The 20,621-nt window shown below is 56.7% G+C and overlaps 2 protein-coding genes across 2 annotated transcripts; both read left to right on the plus strand.

Annotated features, from left to right (window-relative positions):
• Positions 1–3,303: 3,303 nt before the first annotated feature.
• Positions 3,304–7,878, plus strand: LOC125101254 (double homeobox protein 4-like protein 4). Its single transcript, XM_047731832.1, has 5 exons — positions 3,304–3,515; positions 4,239–4,378; positions 4,836–4,950; positions 5,435–5,589; positions 6,985–7,878. The coding sequence occupies exons 1-5, from the start codon at positions 3,491–3,493 to the stop codon at positions 7,876–7,878; spliced, it is 1,329 nt and encodes a 442-aa protein (XP_047587788.1). The 5' UTR covers positions 3,304–3,490.
• A 4,977-nt stretch (positions 7,879–12,855) lies between these two features.
• LOC125100292 (double homeobox protein 4-like protein 4) lies at positions 12,856–17,800 on the plus strand. The gene is made up of 5 exons (XM_047730393.1): positions 12,856–13,067; positions 13,791–13,930; positions 14,388–14,502; positions 14,991–15,145; positions 16,542–17,800. The coding sequence occupies exons 1-5, from the start codon at positions 13,043–13,045 to the stop codon at positions 17,433–17,435; spliced, it is 1,329 nt and encodes a 442-aa protein (XP_047586349.1). The 5' UTR covers positions 12,856–13,042; the 3' UTR covers positions 17,436–17,800.
• Positions 17,801–20,621: the final 2,821 nt, after the last annotated feature.

The raw sequence follows: 20,621 nt of genomic DNA on the forward strand, positions 1-20,621 counted from the left end.
AGTTGCAAGGAACCAAAGGAGTCTAATCTCGGTCACTTCCATCCAACTCGATCTCTATCGCTATCCACACGCGCTTATGCACAAGTATATCTGTAGCCCCACGTTGCTAGGGGCCGAGGTCCACAGGTGGATCGCTGATATGTCTCTGTGGATGGAGCTTGTGCTGGAAACCCTCCACACCTCACCCGCCCTAGTGTTTTGTTCTTCAGTTGGCTCTATGGACACATCTACCTGAGGCTTTGGTAGACTCGGTGGAAAGTAGTGTCTCTCCCTCCCCGAGCAGAATGGGTTAGGATACCTGGAATATGCCTAGCCAAGGTGTCCTCGGGACAGATGGGGTTTGGGTTTTGTCTAGAGAAGCTACGTGGCGGAGTGGCTCTCTTGTGGCGTTGGCAGGACCTCGGTCTCCTCTGATAGTGTTTGCAAGGTCTGTGGACTCTTGGGGCTGGCCGTTCTGCACACATGATGGGGAGGCAAGAGCGGGGCTGCAGCCACATTGTGGTCCAAGGCCAGCCACACCAGATTCTCAAGTACGGACATGAGCCCTGGAGCCTGTCCTGTCCATGCGTGACCAGTGCCACGCATATCAGTGAGGTCTCAAGCCCCTGGCATGTGTGCAACACGCAGCACCACTCTGGAAAAGAGCTTGCCAGAGGAGATGTCCATGTGGAAGCTGGAGGAAGTCTGCCCGTTAGCGTCTTGATACTCGTGGCCTTGGAGGCCAAGGGCCCAGGGCCTCTGATCTGTGAGGGCCTCTTCCCCCAGCTGTGCCACCCGCGGGATCCCTCAAAGTGATCGTCTCGCCCTCCGGTAGAGATCACCCAAGCCGAAGAAGGAGGGACCACAAACAGGATCCACGTGTCTGCGGGACAGCGTCTCGGGGCTTCAGGACTGCTCTTCGTCTTGTTGAGGGTCAGCCTCAGGCAGTGCCTGGAGACCACCTGCAATGTCAGGACAGCAATGTCTGGAAAAGCCACAGAGAGCTGCGCCAATGGTCAGGTGCCCCGACAGGCTCCAGTCAGGACCTGGCACTTGACCACCGTGGGGGTTTTGGGCATTCCTCAAACCACTGTGTTCAGGACATGGCGCACAAAATGTTCTAGGGCACCCTCTGTGGAGGCCCCCTGCCCACCTGTCTCCTCGTGCTGCAAGCCACCACTGGGACAAGCCCAGTTAAGAGATCCACCAACTCCCTGGCCGGGGAGATCCCCTCGAGCTTCCAGGAGATGCGATTCCTCTGTTTCTGCAGATGCTCTTTCTTGACCGAAAGCCACTGGTTTCTCTGGGACGGAAGCACAAGCACACCCTCTGACCCCCACACACACTCACCCCTACCATTAGGAAATGCTCTGGGACTGCCGTCACGTCCTGCGAAAATGACCCCTTCGCCGCCTGTTTCTACTGGCTTCTACTTGGCTCCCTGTGGTGGTTCACCTGATGGAATTGCGGAGCATTGTGAGCCTAAAGGTAACGGGAGCGTCATTTGGTCCTCTGTGTACTGTTTCCTTCTGGGCCGCTGGTTGGTTGTTGGGTTGCTTGGTAGTTGCCTGGCCGATTCAATAACTGGCCGGTTCTGGGAATCCACTGTAGTGGCCGACTGATGGCACATTCCATCTCATCTTCCTTTTAACCACTGAAGGGACCACTACAATGTAAGCGGAGTTGGGTATTTTGTAAACACACGCGCGCGCACACACACACACACACACACACACACACACACGTGCACAGCAGCAGCACCACCACCACCCTTCCAGCACAACTGAAAAACCCCAGCCTCATAGGAGAGGCAACTTGGCCCTTCCGTTTCCATTCTGTTTTGAATTGATCTGAATCTCTCCATCTGCTTCCCAGGTTATGGGAGCTGTCGTCTCCTCCTAGGTCATTAGGCAGGGCTCTCCACTGAGAGCTCAAGTCTCTCTGGACACGCCCTGCCAAGAGCAGTCAAGAATAGGAACACCAGGTGGAGCCAGTGGAAACCCAACGTGATGCAGTCATCATAGCACAGACTATTTCTCTCTGGGAAACCTAGGGAGGCCTGAATCCGTCTCAGACGGCGGAGAGCGTTGATTCCCTTAGACCAGGACATGGTAGCATCTCCACTGGTCCCAAACACTGCACGTTCACACGTCCCATGCCTTTCCTCCGAACTTGTGGTTCCCTTGTCCCCGCAAGCAGCTAAGGCTGTGGACCAATCCATTCCACATACATGGCGATGGCTGGCTTGAAATCTCTCTCTTACGTGCCTCCTATCTCAGCTGTGTGATCTCAGTCTCCTGCCTGGCTCCACAGGGAAGCGTTGCTTCACCAGCTGCCTGGGACCTGCCTGGGTGTCTTCGGAAACGGATTCCCCAAACGTGGAGGGCGCCTAGACACCGAGCGAAGTGGGTGACCGGTCCCAATTGGCGGGGGAAGGTGAAAATACCAGGGCATTTGCCACATACTTTTTTTTCAAGTAATACAAAAATCAGCAAACATAAAATCAAAGGGGAGAAAAGGAAAGCTGTCCAACGAAACATGACCGACGTCCCGATAAATACACAGTACGTGTAAACGGTGGAAAGAAAGATAGAAAGCCATGCGATGCAATAGACGGGAACTTAGTTAGGAGGCTCGTCTTGGGTGGCCAAAGGGGACTCGCGTTCCACACCCACATGCCAGAATCTGAAACAAGAGTGGAAAGGCCTTCACCGGGCCCAGTCCTAGACACAGTCCCACATGGGGTCCGTTATCAAAGGAACGAGACTGAGGCAAAGCGAGAGCTATGCAAAGCTTTATACTATGGCAAGCATTAGAAGTCAGACTGACCGGCCAGGGGAACGAGACTGAGACGAAGTGAACGTAATGCAAAGCTTTAGTCTATGCCCAGCATTAGAAGTCAGACTGACGGGCCAGGGCCGCCTCCGAAGAGAGCGACCCCGTCCCGATCTCACAGGCTGGTTGTATAGAGCATAACCGCAGACCTCAAGGCACGTGGCTTCTGTGGTTAGGGCGTTTACGGCCGGAATCCATACCCGGAACCGATCCCAGGAACTACTGGGGCGTTGATTCCGGGAAAGAAGTCCGTGGATGGAAACAACAGTATGGCTACCTAGGCAAAATGGAGTCGCTCTGGCTAAGCAGGCCCTAATAGTTAAACGGGCTTGAACACTAAATCGGCCCTAACCGTCCCCAGAGTCTCAACAGCACTGTTCGATGTCAGGGCTGTCATCCTGGAGACAAGCTTGCGGGAGTGGGAGAGGCACGTTCCATGCAGAGGAGGGTGGGGCGGGCACATCCACCGGCCCAGGTCCAGCTCTCAGCTCAAGCGGTCCCGAAGTCCTGCTGAACACCTCTTCTCCCAAAGGTCGGAGCCACTGAAGGCAGGGCTACCGCCGGGAGCTGTCAAACTGATTGGGGGTGGGCCATCCTGGGCTTTGATAAGTCGCACGCTCCAGGGTCCCGCCCAGTCGACCGGCCAGGGCTCTGGGACCCGAGGCACTCCAGCGGCATGGCTCCCACCGGCACATCAAGGAGTAAGTTCCCCTCAGGGGTCCCGCTCCCTGCTTGGATTCCCCAAAGGCCCCGATTACTTTCCGGCCTTCAGGACAGTGAGAGGGTCCACCCTGCCAGCCGCGACACATGCTGGAAGGTTCTGATCCACAGAGGATTGGGGGAAGGGGGTCGAGAGAGGCTTGCGCATGGCCGCCGTCGGAAGCAAAACTGAAGTCGGTGGCCAGGAGTCCCAACAAGAGCCCCTCTTTGGAAAATAGGCAAGCTAGATCTCAGGCGGCAGGGTATGGGTCGAGATTCGGCACCTCTTTTAGGTGTCACTGACGAAAATGGAACTTTCACCGCCAACGCAGCAGCACTCGGCGGGATGTACTGCCGGATTTTTCCTGGATGTTTCTTAGGAGCAGTGGGGTCCTCTTTGCTCCTCCTCAGGTGCTTTGCTCCCTCACTGCCGGCGCGGGTCTCCTCATTCGTTGGCATGCCATCACATGGCTCGGGAGAGGTTGGTATCTCCCTAGATCCCGGACTACCACCCGTTCCCACGGGCAGATGGCAGGCTGCCAGGGTCCTATCGAGCAGGCTCTCCGGTGAATCCGTGGGTGGCCAAGGGACAAAAATCTCCGGCCTGGGAAGGGGTTGGACAGGGCAGAAAGTGAAGAGCTGAGACGGCACAGCCGGTTCGCATTCCTATGCAAGCCTTTCTAACCCAGTGGCCATTTTCCCTGCAAAAGGCCCACTCCCACCAGGATCCCGACGGAGGCGGCTTGTTTTGAGGCCGTGGCAGAAAGAGGCTCTGCAAGCGTCGTTTCAGCAGAACCGGTACCCTGGCATCACCACCAGAGAACGACTGGCCCGAGAGCTAGACATTCCAGAGTCCAGGGTCCAGGTAGGCTTGCCCTTCTCTTCCCTTCTCCCTGGGGCACAAGTTGTGGACACAATCTGGCTGAAGCCAGTGCATGTCAATCTCTATGCCCAGCAGGGAGCTCAGATGCTTTGGCTCCTGCATGGGCATCCCCGGGGACCCCATGCCCTTTGAAGTCATTCCCAGTCATTCAGTCTGAGAGCACGGGGACCACTGGAGGGCAAGGCCCGGGCACTCCAACGGGTCAACGCATCCAGGCCGACTTCCCCTAGAAATCATTTTCCCAGAGTTATCGCGTGGCCCACACAAAACACTCTGAGACTTTAGGTATGAGGGAAACAAAGGGATGGAAGATACGGAGGTAGCCAGATGATAGACACAGAGATAGACGTAGATGATGTACATTCAGATACAGATACAGATATAGATAGATCCTGTTCACCAGTGCTGCCTGACCATCGGTTCTTCTTTTGCCTCTTAGGTGTGGTTCCAGAACCAGCGCACGAGACAGCTCAGGCAGAGCCGATTGGGGTCTGCAAACGCCCAAGTGGAAGGGCCATCGTGTGGACAGGAACAGCCTCCAGCTTGGACTCCAGGTGAGTCCCCAGCATACCAAACGGGTCCCTTCAGGAGCTTCTCCTTCACACAGGAACGGGTCTGCGTGGGCTTGTCAAGGGTTTGGCAAGAGGGCTTAGGAAAGGAACCCCTATTACCGTGTTGCCCCTGCCTTTCGTGTTCCCAGCGATGGACACTGTGTTTACACCGCCTCTTGGGCAGGTGCGTTGTTGGGCTGGGACAGAAAGGCTTTGAGTCTTCTTGTCCTGAAAGTGCCAGAAAGGACGGAGTCCTTTTCTTGGGTCACCTCAGGCTGAGAGGCAAGTGCTGGCTTGTGTGGGTGGGTCCATGGTGACCTAATGGACTCAGGGAAGGAGAAGCTATGAGGAAAATGCAAAAGCACAAGAACACACACACACACACACACACTCACACACTCACAGGCACACACAGACACCAATTTGTCTTTCCACGCTGGATGTGCCTGGGCTCCCAACCCTTCTTCTAACTCTGTTCTCCTTTCAGAACGTTTCCCAAAGGAGGGCAGGAGAAGACGGATAGCCATTTCTCCATCCCAAACCAGTCTCCTCCTTCAAGCCTTTGAGAAGAACCCATTTCCTAGCATTTCTACCAGAGAACACCTGGCCAGACTCACAGGCCTCCCGGAATCCCGCATTCAGGTACATTTGCAGACGGTGCCTGTGAGCTGATGAACGTGCAGGGGAGAGTGGCCCCTGAGACATTCCTGGAGACACGTGGGCTCGTCGGGGTTATCCACGGGTTCCAGTGCCTAGGCAGTAGGGGGAAAGCACGGACCTTGCAAGGGATGGACTGCACAAAAGCAGAATGTGTCAGCCGAAATGGGGATGCTAGGGGAGGCCATGAAGGTGAGGTGGCAGTGCCCGTGTGTGTAGAAATGGTGAGAGCACAGGAGTGGGGAAACGGAAAAGTTGCCACCTCTCTTGAGGTCATGCAAAGTGTCAGTGCTTCAACAGCTTGGGGGCGCTGTCCATGTGGCCCCCCAGGGTTTCCTGAGTGTGGGTGGGGTTGCTTTCCTGTGAGTGGCCAGGTGTTTGTCAGTGTCCTGGGCCTCAGCACCCCCAGGGCGGGAATGGATCCTGCCCACCAGCCACAGCTTTTCTGGATAACCTAATCATCTAGGATTATCGGCCCTGGCATTCTTGGCCCGGTGCGGGGGGGGAGAGGTCCCATGGCGGGCCCAGCTGAGAAGGCTTGTTCTCCCTGAGCTCCAGAGAGACTGGTTTCTAGTAAAGTACCTGTGAAACAGCTTTATGGTCTATGGAAGTAGACTCTACGGAAGGCACTCCTTTGGGACAGGAGCCCGTGAGCCTGCTTTAAGGTGGCATGCACGGGCCTGGACTCTGACGAGTCTTGTCCCTGGCAAGAGGGGAGGCTCAACGTGCTCGTTCCTGAGAACCTCCTTCTCATCCAGCCAGCGGAGGAGACGGAGAGACAAATCAAAGGCGGGTGTGGTTGATTTGGACTCCTGGCGGTCCATGACTTCCCCTGGGGGCCGAAGACCTGTGCCTGTAGACCGAGTGTGTGGATGTGAGGCCGAGAGGCACGGGCTGAAAGGCCTCCAAGGCAGAGGAGGTGGTTTGCCATTTGGATCAGACCCAATCGGAAACTGGGTGTCCAGTGCTGAGGGACGCCCGGAAGACTTAGAGTAGGCTGGGCAAGGAGGGCAGGTGGCCAGCTAAGTCTTGGTCCCAGGACTCAAGGAATGGCTGGCCGGGAAGCTGCGGCGGGCAATCCAAGAGAGGGCTAGGCAGGGACTGCGCAGAGCACTATAGAGGGGAGCTCAGCAGAGCAGAGCTGGGCGGCTGCCGTTCCATCCAGTCAAAGGGGAATCCCGTCCAGACCAGGTGTCCACAGTTGCCCGGGACTTGCCCCTAGTTCAAGAGGGCCAGGTGAAAGGTGGGAACAGAGCTTCCCTGAGATTCAGAGCAACAGACCTGGCCTTCTCCCCGAGAGATGCCGAGCAGGGGAAGGGGCAAGCCGAGGTGGCATCTGTCACTCCTTCTCATGTCCGCAACCCCTCTTCTCTCTCCCAGGTCTGGTTCCAGAACAGAAGAGCTCGGCACCCAGGGCAGAGCAGAAGTGGCCCCGCGAATGACCGGGCGGCAAACCAGGAAGCCATTCCTCACCTGACTGTCGCGGGGGACCCCGGCCCCCTGCCCGGTGTCCCCGAATGCTCTGAGCTTCTGGCTCCTTCCAATCCTCTGGGAAGCATGCAGGCTCTTGCTGCAGTGATGCTTCCTGATCTCTCCATGGGCTTTGCCCCTCTGGTTTCCTGTGGGGGCCTTGGGAGCCAGTCCCTGGGGGCCACTACGGCCCCGCCCACCCAAGCCTGGCAGGGAGGAAGCAACTCTCCCACTCCTGAAGCCATGAGGAGCCATTCCCTGATGGGACCGACTCTGGGAGGGTCCCTCTCAGCTCGTCACGCACATCTTTGTCCCCTGACCCAAGGGGAATGCCAGCGGCAACAGGAGCACCCTGGCATGGCACCCCTGCCCTTCCAAGATGACAATCCCCTGCCTCCAGATGACAATCCTTGCCAACCCGTGCAGGAGGCAGGGCCCTTGGGTAGCCACTATGCCCCGCAGTGGTTGGGCGAGGTGTCCCGACTTGTCGTGAGCACAGGACAGGCTCCGGATGCAGCAGTTGGGCAGCCTGCACACGCTGAGACCCCTGTCTGGCGGTGGCAGGCACCCCCTACCGCTGGGCTCTCTGTTGCCCTGGACCCACAGCACCCATCTTCTGCAGAAGCCTCAAGTTTCTTAGAGGAGCTTCTATCAGCCACAGAGAGGGAGGAAGACACACAGCCTTTTCCGAGTGGGCATCTGCGGCAGGAGGAGCCTCCGGGACCCCTGGAAGCACCCCTCAGTGAGGACGAGTTTCAGGCCCTGCTGGCCATGCTGCACGATTCCACATGGCCTCAGTCCTAGGACCAGGGAGGCCTCGTCCTCCCCACTCCCCATTCCTTTTCCGAGAGGCAGTCCTTACGGGACAGCAAGGCCAAGGAACAGGAAGCAATGCTCATGCTCCAGAGGAAGCCCGAGGCCTAAAGGAGCAACTGTCTCTTGGAAAGAAAGAAGGGCGTTCCTCAATGCCCCGTGGACGGGGCTCCGTGGCATTCCCGATGGTCATCAATCTCCACAAGGCACCTGAAGGCTTCAAGGACACTGGGCAGTTTACACCCTCCACGACACCTGACTGACCACTGGCGGGACACACACCGGCCCTCCTCCCTGCCATCACCCTCGACTCTGGGGCCAGGGAAACCCTGGCCCTGGCAGCAAACCCAAGCAAGGAAGAGAGGTCGAAGGAGGACACCTCCTCATGCCTTTGCCTCCTGCTGAGGCAGAACGTGCAATCTGCAGAAGCTGAGCGTGTAGACCAAGACAGCACGCTACATGTCCCACTGAGGGAGCCCAGGGAGGCCAAGCCATCCGGGCTGGGAGGGCTTGGAACCGGCCAAACGGGAAATGACCACAGGCCCCCATCGCCCAGTGATCCTGTCCCATCCCAACTCCACAATGACCTGTGGACTTTGCCTGGCTTATTTGCCCCGGAGCCTTTCCAGTGGACACAGATTGACAGCTCCGGGGGCCACAGTCAGTCTCAGAAGGCATTCCAGAAATGTGGGGGACCAATGTGGTTCTTTCCAGAACCTTTGCAATTTTTTTTTCCCCCCCTCTCTCTGGTTGGTGTCTATCGGCATGCCTCTCTACAAACGATATTCCCTCGCTTCTCAGGAAGAAGGCAGATATTCCCTGTCAGCGTCCTTGTGATCTTCCTTTAGCGGGGTCATTCCTCTCCCTTGCGAAAGGGAACTGTGAGGAAATCCATCCTGGATTTTCAAGGCCCGTGGGACACTCCATTGCTATAATAAACCTATCTTTGCCTCCCCAGTGCGGTGTCTTGGTCATGATTCCTTCCGTTCCCCAACCGTCCGGTCATGCTTGTCCATCCTCAGAGACGGGCGATGCTTTCTGGGCCGGGGACGGACTGTGGTAGCCATCGGCATGCCCACGTCTAGTTCACAGCTTCTGGCACAGACAAGCCAGAGAGGCAGCACTGACACTTCCCAGCACTCATCCCCCTCCGCCTGCATGGACGGTGCCTTCTGTGCAAGCATTCCTCCAAGGGATGTAGGTGGCGCACAAGTGGACGTCGTTTCATGCACATTGTACCTGACCCCACTCTTCTCAGCTGAGGTCATATTCATATTTAAGGCTCATCATGGGAGGCAGGCAATGAGTCACTGCCCCCCAACCTTGCTTTTTGCCCCTGCCCTTCCTCCTTGTCTCTCCTTCCCTTTCTTCAGATTTCTGTCTCTTTCCCTCTCCCTCTATCTCATTTTCTTTCACACGTGGACACCTACAGATGTCCACACAGTCTCACGATCATGCTTATGCTTCTTAGAGTACGGGTACAGAACCTCCGGGGAAAGGAATGTGGTCAACACCTTTAGTAGCCTAAGGTGGGCGTCGCCGGGTTATTTCCTTGGGTTTTTATTCTGGCCCTACCCCTTTCCCATAGGCCCTGGGAGATGAGAGATTGTGGATTTGGTTTCTTGAGTCCACCCCTAAACCCATGACCAACACGTATGTGTTGCAAGTTGCAAGGAACCAAAGGAGTCTAATCTCGGTCACTTCCATCCAACTCGATCTCTATCGCTATCCACACGCGCTTATGCACAAGTATATCTGTAGCCCCACGTTGCTAGGGGCCGAGGTCCACAGGTGGATCGCTGATATGTCTCTGTGGATGGAGCTTGTGCTGGAAACCCTCCACACCTCACCCGCCCTAGTGTTTTGTTCTTCAGTTGGCTCTATGGACACATCTACCTGAGGCTTTGGTAGACTCGGTGGAAAGTAGTGTCTCTCCCTCCCCGAGCAGAATGGGTTAGGATACCTGGAATATGCCTAGCCAAGGTGTCCTCGGGACAGATGGGGTTTGGGTTTTGTCTAGAGAAGCTACGTGGCGGAGTGGCTCTCTTGTGGCGTTGGCAGGACCTCGGTCTCCTCTGATAGTGTTTGCAAGGTCTGTGGACTCTTGGGGCTGGCCGTTCTGCACACATGATGGGGAGGCAAGAGCGGGGCTGCAGCCACATTGTGGTCCAAGGCCAGCCACACCAGATTCTCAAGTACGGACATGAGCCCTGGAGCCTGTCCTGTCCATGCGTGACCAGTGCCACGCATACCAGTGAGGTCTCAAGCCCCTGGCATGTGTGCAACACGCAGCACCACTCTGGAAAAGAGCTTGCCAGAGGAGATGTCCATGTGGAAGCTGGAGGAAGTCTGCCCGTTAGCGTCTTGATACTCGTGGCCTTGGAGGCCAAGGGCCCAGGGCCTCTGATCTGTGAGGGCCTCTTCCCCCAGCTGTGCCACCCGCGGGATCCCTCAAAGTGATCGTCTCGCCCTCCAGTTGAGATCACCCAAGCCAAAGAAGGAGGGACCACAAACAGGATCCACGTGTCTGCGGGACATCGTCTCGGGGCTTCAGGACTGCTCTTCGTCTTGTTGAGGGTCAGCCTCAGGCAGTGCCTGGAGACCACCTGCAATGTCAGGACAGCAATGTCTGGAAAAGCCACAGAGAGCGACGCCAATGGTCAGGTGCCTCGACAGGCTCCAGTCAGGACTTGGCACTTGACCATCGTGGGGGTTTTGGGGCATTCTTCAAACCACTGTGTTCAGGACACGGCGCCCAAAAGTCTAGGGCACCCTCTGTGGATGCCCCCTGCCCCCCTGTCTTCTCGTGCTGCAAGCCACCACTCGGACAAGCCCAGTTAGAGATCCACCAACTCCCTGGCCGGGGAGATCCCCTCGAGCTTCCAGAAGATGCGATTCCTATTTTTCTGCAGATGCTCTTTCTTGACCGAAAGCCACTGGTTTCTCTGGGACAGAAGCAAAAGCACACCCTCTGACCCCCACACACACTCACCCCTACCATTAGGAAATGCTCTGGGACTGCCGTCACGTCCTGCGAAAATGACCCCTTCGCCGCCTGTTTCTACTGGCTTCTACTTGGCTCCCTGTGGTGGTTCACCTGATGGAATTGCGGAGCCTTGTGAGCCTAAAGGTAACGGGAGCGTCATTTGGTCCTCTGTGTACTGTTTCCTTCTGGGCCGCTGGTTGGTTGTTGGGTTGCTTGGTAGTTGCCTGGCCGATTCAATAACTGGCCGGTTCTGGGAATCCACTGTAGTGGCCGACTGATGGCACATTCCATCTCATCTTCCTTTTAACCACTGAAGGGACCACTACAATGTAAGCGGAGTTGGGTATTTTGTAAACACACGCGCGCGCACACACACACACACACACACACACGCACACACACGTGCACAGCAGCAGCACCACCACCACCCTTCCAGCACAACTGAAAAACCCCAGCCTCATAGGAGAGGCAACTTGGCCCTTCCGTTTCCATTCTGTTTTGAATTGATCTGAATCTCTCCATCTGCTTCCCAGGTTATGGGAGCTGTCGTCTCCTCCTAGGTCATTAGGCAGGGCTCTCCACTGAGAGCTCAAGTCTCTCCGGACACGCCCTGCCAAGAGCAGTCAAGAATAGGAACACCAGGTGGAGCCAGTGGAAACCCAACGTGATGCAGTCATCATAGCACAGACTATTTCTCTCTGGGAAACCTAGGGAGGCCTGAATCCGTCTCAGACGGCGGAGAGCGTTGATTCCCTTAGACCAGGACATGGTAGCATCTCCACTGGTCCCAAACACTGCACGTTCACACGTCCCATGCCTTTCCTCCGAACTTGTGGTTCCCTTGTCCCCGCAAGCAGCTAAGGCTGTGGACCAATCCATTCCACATACATGGCGATGGCTGGCTTGAAATCTCTCTCTTACGTGCCTCCTATCTCAGCTGTGTGATCTCAGTCTCCTGCCTGGCTCCACAGGGAAGCGTTGCTTCACCAGCTGCCTGGGACCTGCCTGGGTGTCTTCGGAAACGGATTCCCCAAACGTGGAGGGCGCCTAGACACCGAGCGAAGTGGGTGACCGGTCCCAATTGGCGGGGGAAGGTGAAAATACCAGGGCATTTGCCACATACTTTTTTTTCAAGTAATACAAAAATCAGCAAACATAAAATCAAAGGGGAGAAAAGGAAAGCTGTCCAACGAAACATGACCGACGTCCCGATAAATACACAGTACGTGTAAACGGTGGAAAGAAAGATAGAAAGCCATGCGATGCAATAGACGGGAACTTAGTTAGGAGGCTCGTCTTGGGTGGCCAAAGGGGACTCGCGTTCCACACCCACATGCCAGAATCTGAAACAAGAGTGGAAAGGCCTTCACCGGGCCCAGTCCTAGACACAGTCCCACATGGGGTCCGTTATCAAAGGAACGAGACTGAGGCAAAGCGAGAGCTATGCAAAGCTTTATACTATGGCAAGCATTAGAAGTCAGACTGACCGGCCAGGGGAACGAGACTGAGACGAAGTGAACGTAATGCAAAGCTTTAGTCTATGCCCAGCATTAGAAGTCAGACTGACGGGCCAGGGCCGCCTCCGAAGAGAGCGACCCCGTCCCGATCTCACAGGCTGGTTGTATAGAGCATAACCGCAGACCTCAAGGCACGTGGCTTCTGTGGTTAGGGCGTTTACGGCCGGAATCCATACCCGGAACCGATCCCAGGAACTACTGGGGCGTTGATTCCGGGAAAGAAGTCCGTGGATGGAAACAACAGTATGGCTACCTAGGCAAAATGGAGTCGCTCTGGCTAAGCAGGCCCTAATAGTTAAACGGGCTTGAACACTAAATCGGCCCTAACCGTCCCCAGAGTCTCAACAGCACTGTTCGATGTCAGGGCTGTCATCCTGGAGACAAGCTTGCGGGAGTGGGAGAGGCACGTTCCATGCAGAGGAGGGTGGGGCGGGCACATCCACCGGCCCAGGTCCAGCTCTCAGCTCAAGCGGTCCCGAAGTCCTGCTGAACACCTCTTCTCCCAAAGGTCGGAGCCACTGAAGGCAGGGCTACCGCCGGGAGCTGTCAAACTGATTGGGGGTGGGCCATCCTGGGCTTTGATAAGTCGCACGCTCCAGGGTCCCGCCCAGTCGACCGGCCAGGGCTCTGGGACCCGAGGCACTCCAGCGGCATGGCTCCCACCGGCACATCAAGGAGTAAGTTCCCCTCAGGGGTCCCGCTCCCTGCTTGGATTCCCCAAAGGCCCCGATTACTTTCCGGCCTTCAGGACAGTGAGAGGGTCCACCCTGCCAGCCGCGACACATGCTGGAAGGTTCTGATCCACAGAGGATTGGGGGAAGGGGGTCGAGAGAGGCTTGCGCATGGCCGCCGTCGGAAGCAAAACTGAAGTCGGTGGCCAGGAGTCCCAACAAGAGCCCCTCTTTGGAAAATAGGCAAGCTAGATCTCAGGCGGCAGGGTATGGGTCGAGATTCGGCACCTCTTTTAGGTGTCACTGACGAAAATGGAACTTTCACCGCCAACGCAGCAGCACTCGGCGGGATGTACTGCCGGATTTTTCCTGGATGTTTCTTAGGAGCAGTGGGGTCCTCTTTGCTCCTCCTCAGGTGCTTTGCTCCCTCACTGCCGGCGCGGGTCTCCTCATTCATTGGCATGCCATCACATGGCTCGGGAGAGGTTGGTATCTCCCTAGATCCCGGACTACCACCCGTTCCCACGGGCAGATGGCAGGCTGCCAGGGTCCTATCGAGCAGGCTCTCCGGTGAATCCGTGGGTGGCCAAGGGACAAAAATCTCCGGCCTGGGAAGGGGTTGGACAGGGCAGAAAGTGAAGAGCTGAGACGGCACAGCCGGTTCGCATTCCTATGCAAGCCTTTCTAACCCAGTGGCCATTTTCCCTGCAAAAGGCCCACTCCCACCAGGATCCCGACGGAGGCGGCTTGTTTTGAGGCCGTGGCAGAAAGAGGCTCTGCAAGCGTCGTTTCAGCAGAACCGGTACCCTGGCATCACCACCAGAGAACGACTGGCCCGAGAGCTAGACATTCCAGAGTCCAGGGTCCAGGTAGGCTTGCCCTTCTCTTCCCTTCTCCCTGGGGCACAAGTTGTGGACACAATCTGGCTGAAGCCAGTGCATGTCAATCTCTATGCCCAGCAGGGAGCTCAGATGCTTTGGCTCCTGCATGGGCATCCCCGGGGACCCCATGCCCTTTGAAGTCATTCCCAGTCATTCAGTCTGAGAGCACGGGGACCACTGGAGGGCAAGGCCCGGGCACTCCAACGGGTCAACGCATCCAGGCCGACTTCCCCTAGAAATCATTTTCCCAGAGTTATCGCGTGGCCCACACAAAACACTCTGAGACTTTAGGTATGAGGGAAACAAAGGGATGGAAGATACGGAGGTAGCCAGATGATAGACACAGAGATAGACGTAGATGATGTACATTCAGATACAGATACAGATATAGATAGATCCTGTTCACCAGTGCTGCCTGACCATCGGTTCTTCTTTTGCCTCTTAGGTGTGGTTCCAGAACCAGCGCACGAGACAGCTCAGGCAGAGCCGATTGGGGTCTGCAAACGCCCAAGTGGAAGGGCCATCGTGTGGACAGGAACAGCCTCCAGCTTGGACTCCAGGTGAGTCCCCAGCATACCAAACGGGTCCCTTCAGGAGCTTCTCCTTCACACAGGAACGGGTCTGCGTGGGCTTGTCAAGGGTTTGGCAAGAGGGCTTAGGAAAGGAACCCCTATTACCGTGTTGCCCCTGCCTTTCGTGTTCCCAGCGATGGACACTGTGTTTACACCGCCTCTTGGGCAGGTGCGTTGTTGGGCTGGGACAGAAAGGCTTTGAGTCTTCTTGTCCTGAAAGTGCCAGAAAGGACGGAGTCCTTTTCTTGGGTCACCTCAGGCTGAGAGGCAAGTGCTGGCTTGTGTGGGTGGGTCCATGGTGACCTAATGGACTCAGGGAAGGAGAAGCTATGAGGAAAATGCAAAAGCACAAGAACACACACACACACACACACACACTCTCACACACTCACAGGCACACACAGACACCAATTTGTCTTTCCACGCTGGATGTGCCTGGGCTCCCAACCCTTCTTCTAACTCTGTTCTCCTTTCAGAACGTTTCCCAAAGGAGGGCAGGAGAAGACGGATAGCCATTTCTCCATCCCAAACCAGTCTCCTCCTTCAAGCCTTTGAGAAGAACCCATTTCCTAGCATTTCTACCAGAGAACACCTGGCCAGACTCACAGGCCTCCCGGAATCCCGCATTCAGGTACATTTGCAGACGGTGCCTGTGAGCTGATGAACGTGCAGGGGAGAGTGGCCCCTGAGACATTCCTGGAGACACGTGGGCTCGTCGGGGTTATCCACGGGTTCCAGTGCCTAGGCAGTAGGGGGAAAGCACGGACCTTGCAAGGGATGGACTGCACAAAAGCAGAATGTGTCAGCCGAAATGGGGATGCTAGGGGAGGCCATGAAGGTGAGGTGGCAGTGCCCGTGTGTGTAGAAATGGTGAGAGCACAGGAGTGGGGAAACGGAAAAGTTGCCACCTCTCTTGAGGTCATGCAAAGTGTCAGTGCTTCAACAGCTTGGGGGCGCTGTCCATGTGGCCCCCCAGGGTTTCCTGAGTGTGGGTGGGGTTGCTTTCCTGTGAGTGGCCAGGTGTTTGTCAGTGTCCTGGGCCTCAGCACCCCCAGGGCGGGAATGGATCCTGCCCACCAGCCACAGCTTTTCTGGATAACCTAATCATCTAGGATTATCGGCCCTGGCATTCTTGGCCCGGTGCGGGGGGGGAGAGGTCCCATGGCGGGCCCAGCTGAGAAGGCTTGTTCTCCCTGAGCTCCAGAGAGACTGGTTTCTAGTAAAGTACCTGTGAAACAGCTTTATGGTCTATGGAAGTAGACTCTACGGAAGGCACTCCTTTGGGACAGGAGCCCGTGAGCCTGCTTTAAGGTGGCATGCACGGGCCTGGACTCTGACGAGTCTTGTCCCTGGCAAGAGGGGAGGCTCAACGTGCTCGTTCCTGAGAACCTCCTTCTCATCCAGCCAGCGGAGGAGACGGAGAGACAAATCAAAGGCGGGTGTGGTTGATTTGGACTCCTGGCGGTCCATGACTTCCCCTGGGGGCCGAAGACCTGTGCCTGTAGACCGAGTGTGTGGATGTGAGGCCGAGAGGCACGGGCTGAAAGGCCTCCAAGGCAGAGGAGGTGGTTTGCCATTTGGATCAGACCCAATCGGAAACTGGGGGTCCAGTGCTGAGGGACGCCCAGAAGACTTAGAGTAGGCTGGGCAAGGAGGGCAGGTGGCCAGCTAAGTCTTGGTCCCAGGACTCAAGGAATGGCTGGCCGGGAAGCTGCGGACGGGCAATCCAAGAGAGGGCTAGGCAGGGACTGCGCAGAGCACTATAGAGGGGAGCTCAGCAGAGCAGAGCTGGGCGGCTGCCGTTCCATCCAGTCAAAGGGGAATCCCGTCCAGACCAGGTGTCCACAGTTGCCCGGGACTTGCCCCTAGTTCAAGAGGGCCAGGTGAAAGGTGGGAACAGAGCTTCCCTGAGATTCAGAGCAACAGACCTGGCCTTCTCCCCGAGAGATGCCGAGCAGGGGAAGGGGCAAGCCGAGGTGGCATCTGTCACTCCTTCTCATGTCCGCAACCCCTCTTCTCTCTCCCAGGTCTGGTTCCAGAACAGAAGAGCTCGGCACCCAGGGCAGAGCAGAAGTGGCCCCGCGAATGACCGGGCGGCAAACCAGGAAGCCATTCCTCACCTGACTGTCGCGGGGGACCCCGGCCCCCTGCCCGGTGTCCCCGAATGCTCTGAGCTTCTGGCTCCTTCCAATCCTCTGGGAAGCATGCAGGCTCTTGCTGCAGTGATGCTTCCTGATCTCTCCATGGGCTTTGCCCCTCTGGTTTCCTGTGGGGGCCTTGGGAGCCAGTCCCTGGGGGCCACTACGGCCCCGCCCACCCAAGCCTGGCAGGGAGGAAGCAACTCTCCCACTCCTGAAGCCATGAGGAGCCATTCCCTGATGGGACCGACTCTGGGAGGGTCCCTCTCAGCTCGTCACGCACATCTTTGTCCCCTGACCCAAGGGGAATGCCAGCGGCAACAGGAGCACCCTGGCATGGCACCCCTGCCCTTCCAAGATGACAATCCCCTGCCTCCAGATGACAATCCTTGCCAACCCGTGCAGGAGGCAGGGCCCTTGGGTAGCCACTATGCCCCGCAGTGGTTGGGCGAGGTGTCCCGACTTGTCGTGAGCACAGGACAGGCTCCGGATGCAGCAGTTGGGCAGCCTGCACACGCTGAGACCCCTGGCTGGCGGTGGCAGGCACCCCCTACCGCTGGGCTCTCTGTTGCCCTGGACCCACAGCACCCATCTTCTGCAGAAGCCTCAAGTTTCTTAGAGGAGCTTCTATCAGCCACAGAGAGGGAGGAAGACACACAGCCTTTTCCGAGTGGGCATCTGCGGCAGGAGGAGCCTCCGGGACCCCTGGAAGCACCCCTCAGTGAGGACGAGTTTCAGGCCCTGCTGGCCATGCTGCACGATTCCACATGGCCTCAGTCCTAGGACCAGGGAGGCCTCGTCCTCCCCACTCCCCATTCCTTTTCCGAGAGGCAGTCCTTACGGGACAGCAAGGCCAAGGAACAGGAAGCAATGCTCATGCTCCAGAGGAAGCCCGAGGCCTAAAGGAGCAACTGTCTCTTGGAAAGAAAGAAGGGCGTTCCTCAATGCCCCGTGGACGGGGCTCCGTGGCATTCCCGATGGTCATCAATCTCCACAAGGCACCTGAAGGCTTCAAGGACACTGGGCAGTTTACACCCTCCACGACACCTGACTGACCACTGGCGGGACACACACCGGCCCTCCTCCCTGCCATCACCCTCGACTCTGGGGCCAGGGAAACCCTGGCCCTGGCAGCAAACCCAAGCAAGGAAGAGAGGTCGAAGGAGGACACCTCCTCATGCCTTTGCCTCCTGCTGAGGCAGAACGTGCAATCTGCAGAAGCTGAGCGTGTAGACCAAGACAGCACGCTACATGTCCCACTGAGGGAGCCCAGGGAGGCCAAGCCATCCGGGCTGGGAGGGCTTGGAACCGGCCAAACGGGAAATGACCACAGGCCCCCATCGCCCAGTGATCCTGTCCCATCCCAACTCCACAATGACCTGTGGACTTTGCCTGGCTTATTTGCCCCGGAGCCTTTCCAGTGGACACAGATTGACAGCTCCGGGGGCCACAGTCAGTCTCAGAAGGCATTCCAGAAATGTGGGGGACCAATGTGGTTCTTTCCAGAACCTTTGCAATTTTTTTTTTCCCCCCTCTCTCTGGTTGGTGTCTATCGGCATGCCTCTCTACAAACGATATTCCCTCGCTTCTCAGGAAGAAGGCAGATATTCCCTGTCAGCGTCCTTGTGATCTTCCTTTAGCGGGGTCATTCCTCTCCCTTGCGAAAGGGAACTGTGAGGAAATCCATCCTGGATTTTCAAGGCCCGTGGGACACTCCATTGCTATAATAAACCTATCTTTGCCTCCCCAGTGCGGTGTCTTGGTCATGATTCCTTCCGTTCCCCAACCGTCCGGTCATGCTTGTCCATCCTCAGAGACGGGCGATGCTTTCTGGGCCGGGGACGGACTGTGGTAGCCATCGGCATGCCCACGTCTAGTTCACAGCTTCTGGCACAGACAAGCCAGAGAGGCAGCACTGACACTTCCCAGCACTCATCCCCCTCCGCCTGCATGGACGGTGCCTTCTGTGCAAGCATTCCTCCAAGGGATGTAGGTGGCGCACAAGTGGACGTCGTTTCATGCACATTGTACCTGACCCCACTCTTCTCAGCTGAGGTCATATTCATATTTAAGGCTCATCATGGGAGGCAGGCAATGAGTCACTGCCCCCCAACCTTGCTTTTTGCCCCTGCCCTTCCTCCTTGTCTCTCCTTCCCTTTCTTCAGATTTCTGTCTCTTTCCCTCTCCCTCTATCTCATTTTCTTTCACACGTGGACACCTACAGATGTCCACACAGTCTCACGATCATGCTTATGCTTCTTAGAGTACGGGTACAGAACCTCCGGGGAAAGGAATGTGGTCAACACCTTTAGTAGCCTAAGGTGGGCGTCGCCGGGTTATTTCCTTGGGTTTTTATTCTGGCCCTACCCCTTTCCCATAGGCCCTGGGAGATGAGAGATTGTGGATTTGGTTTCTTGAGTCCACCCCTAAACCCATGACCAACACGTATGTGTTGCAAGTTGCAAGGAACCAAAGGAGTCTAATCTCGGTCACTTCCATCCAACTCGATCTCTATCGCTATCCACACGCGCTTATGCACAAGTATATCTGTAGCCCCACGTTGCTAGGGGCCGAGGTCCACAGGTGGATCGCTGATATGTCTCTGTGGATGGAGCTTGTGCTGGAAACCCTCCACACCTCACCCGCCCTAGTGTTTTGTTCTTCAGTTGGCTCTATGGACACATCTACCTGAGGCTTTGGTAGACTCGGTGGAAAGTAGTGTCTCTCCCTCCCCGAGCAGAATGGGTTAGGATACCTGGAATATGCCTAGCCAAGGTGTCCTCGGGACAGATGGGGTTTGGGTTTTGTCTAGAGAAGCTACGTGGCGGAGTGGCTCTCTTGTGGCGTTGGCAGGACCTCGGTCTCCTCTGATAGTGTTTGCAAGGTCTGTGGACTCTTGGGGCTGGCCGTTCTGCACACATGATGGGGAGGCAAGAGCGGGGCTGCAGCCACATTGTGGTCCAAGGCCAGCCACACCAGATTCTCAAGTACGGACATGAGCCCTGGAGCCTGTCCTGTCCATGCGTGACCAGTGCCACGCATATCAGTGAGGTCTCAAGCCCCTGGCATGTGTGCAACACGCAGCACCACTCTGGAAAAGAGCTTGCCAGAGGAGATGTCCATGTGGAAGCTGGAGGAAGTCTGCCCGTTAGCGTCTTGATACTCGTGGCCTTGGAGGCCAAGGGCCCAGGGCCTCTGATCTGTGAGGGCCTCTTCCCCCAGCTGTGCCACCCGCGGGATCCCTCAAAGTGATCGTCTCGCCCTCCGGTAGAGATCACCCAAGCCGAAGAAGGAGGGACCACAAACAGGATCCACGTGTCTGCGGGACAGCGTCTCGGGGCTTCAGGACTGCTCTTCGTCTTGTTGAGGGTCAGCCTCAGGCAGTGCCTGGAGACCACCTGCAATGTCAGGACAGCAATGTCTGGAAAAGCCACAGAGAGCTGCGCCAATGGTCAGGTGCCCCGACAGGCTCCAGTCAGGACCTGGCACTTGACCACCGTGGGGGTTTTGGGCATTCCTCAAACCACTGTGTTCAGGACATGGCGCACAAAATGTTCTAGGGCACCCTCTGTGGAGGCCCCCTGCCCTACCTGTCTCCTCGTGCTGCAAGCCACCACTGGGACAAGCCCAGTTAAGAGATCCACCAACTCCCTGGCCGGGGAGATCCCCTCGAGCTTCCAGGAGATGCGATTCCTCTGTTTCTGCAGATACTCTTTCTTGACCGAAAGCCACTGGTTTCCTCTGGGACGGAAGCACAAGCACACCCTCTGACCCGCACACACACTCACCCCTACTATTAGAAATGCTCTGGGACTGTGGTCACATCCTGTGAACATGACCCCTTCGCCGCCTGTTTCTACTGTGTTCTACTTGTCTCCCTTTGGTTCACCTGATGGAATTATGGAGCCCTGTGAGCCTAAAGGCAATGGGAGCGTCATTTTGTTCTCTGTGTGCTATTTCCTTTTGGGT

Source organism: Lutra lutra, chromosome 5 (assembly GCF_902655055.1).
Source record: "Lutra lutra chromosome 5, mLutLut1.2, whole genome shotgun sequence".
Lineage (NCBI taxonomy): Eukaryota > Metazoa > Chordata > Mammalia > Carnivora > Mustelidae > Lutra > Lutra lutra.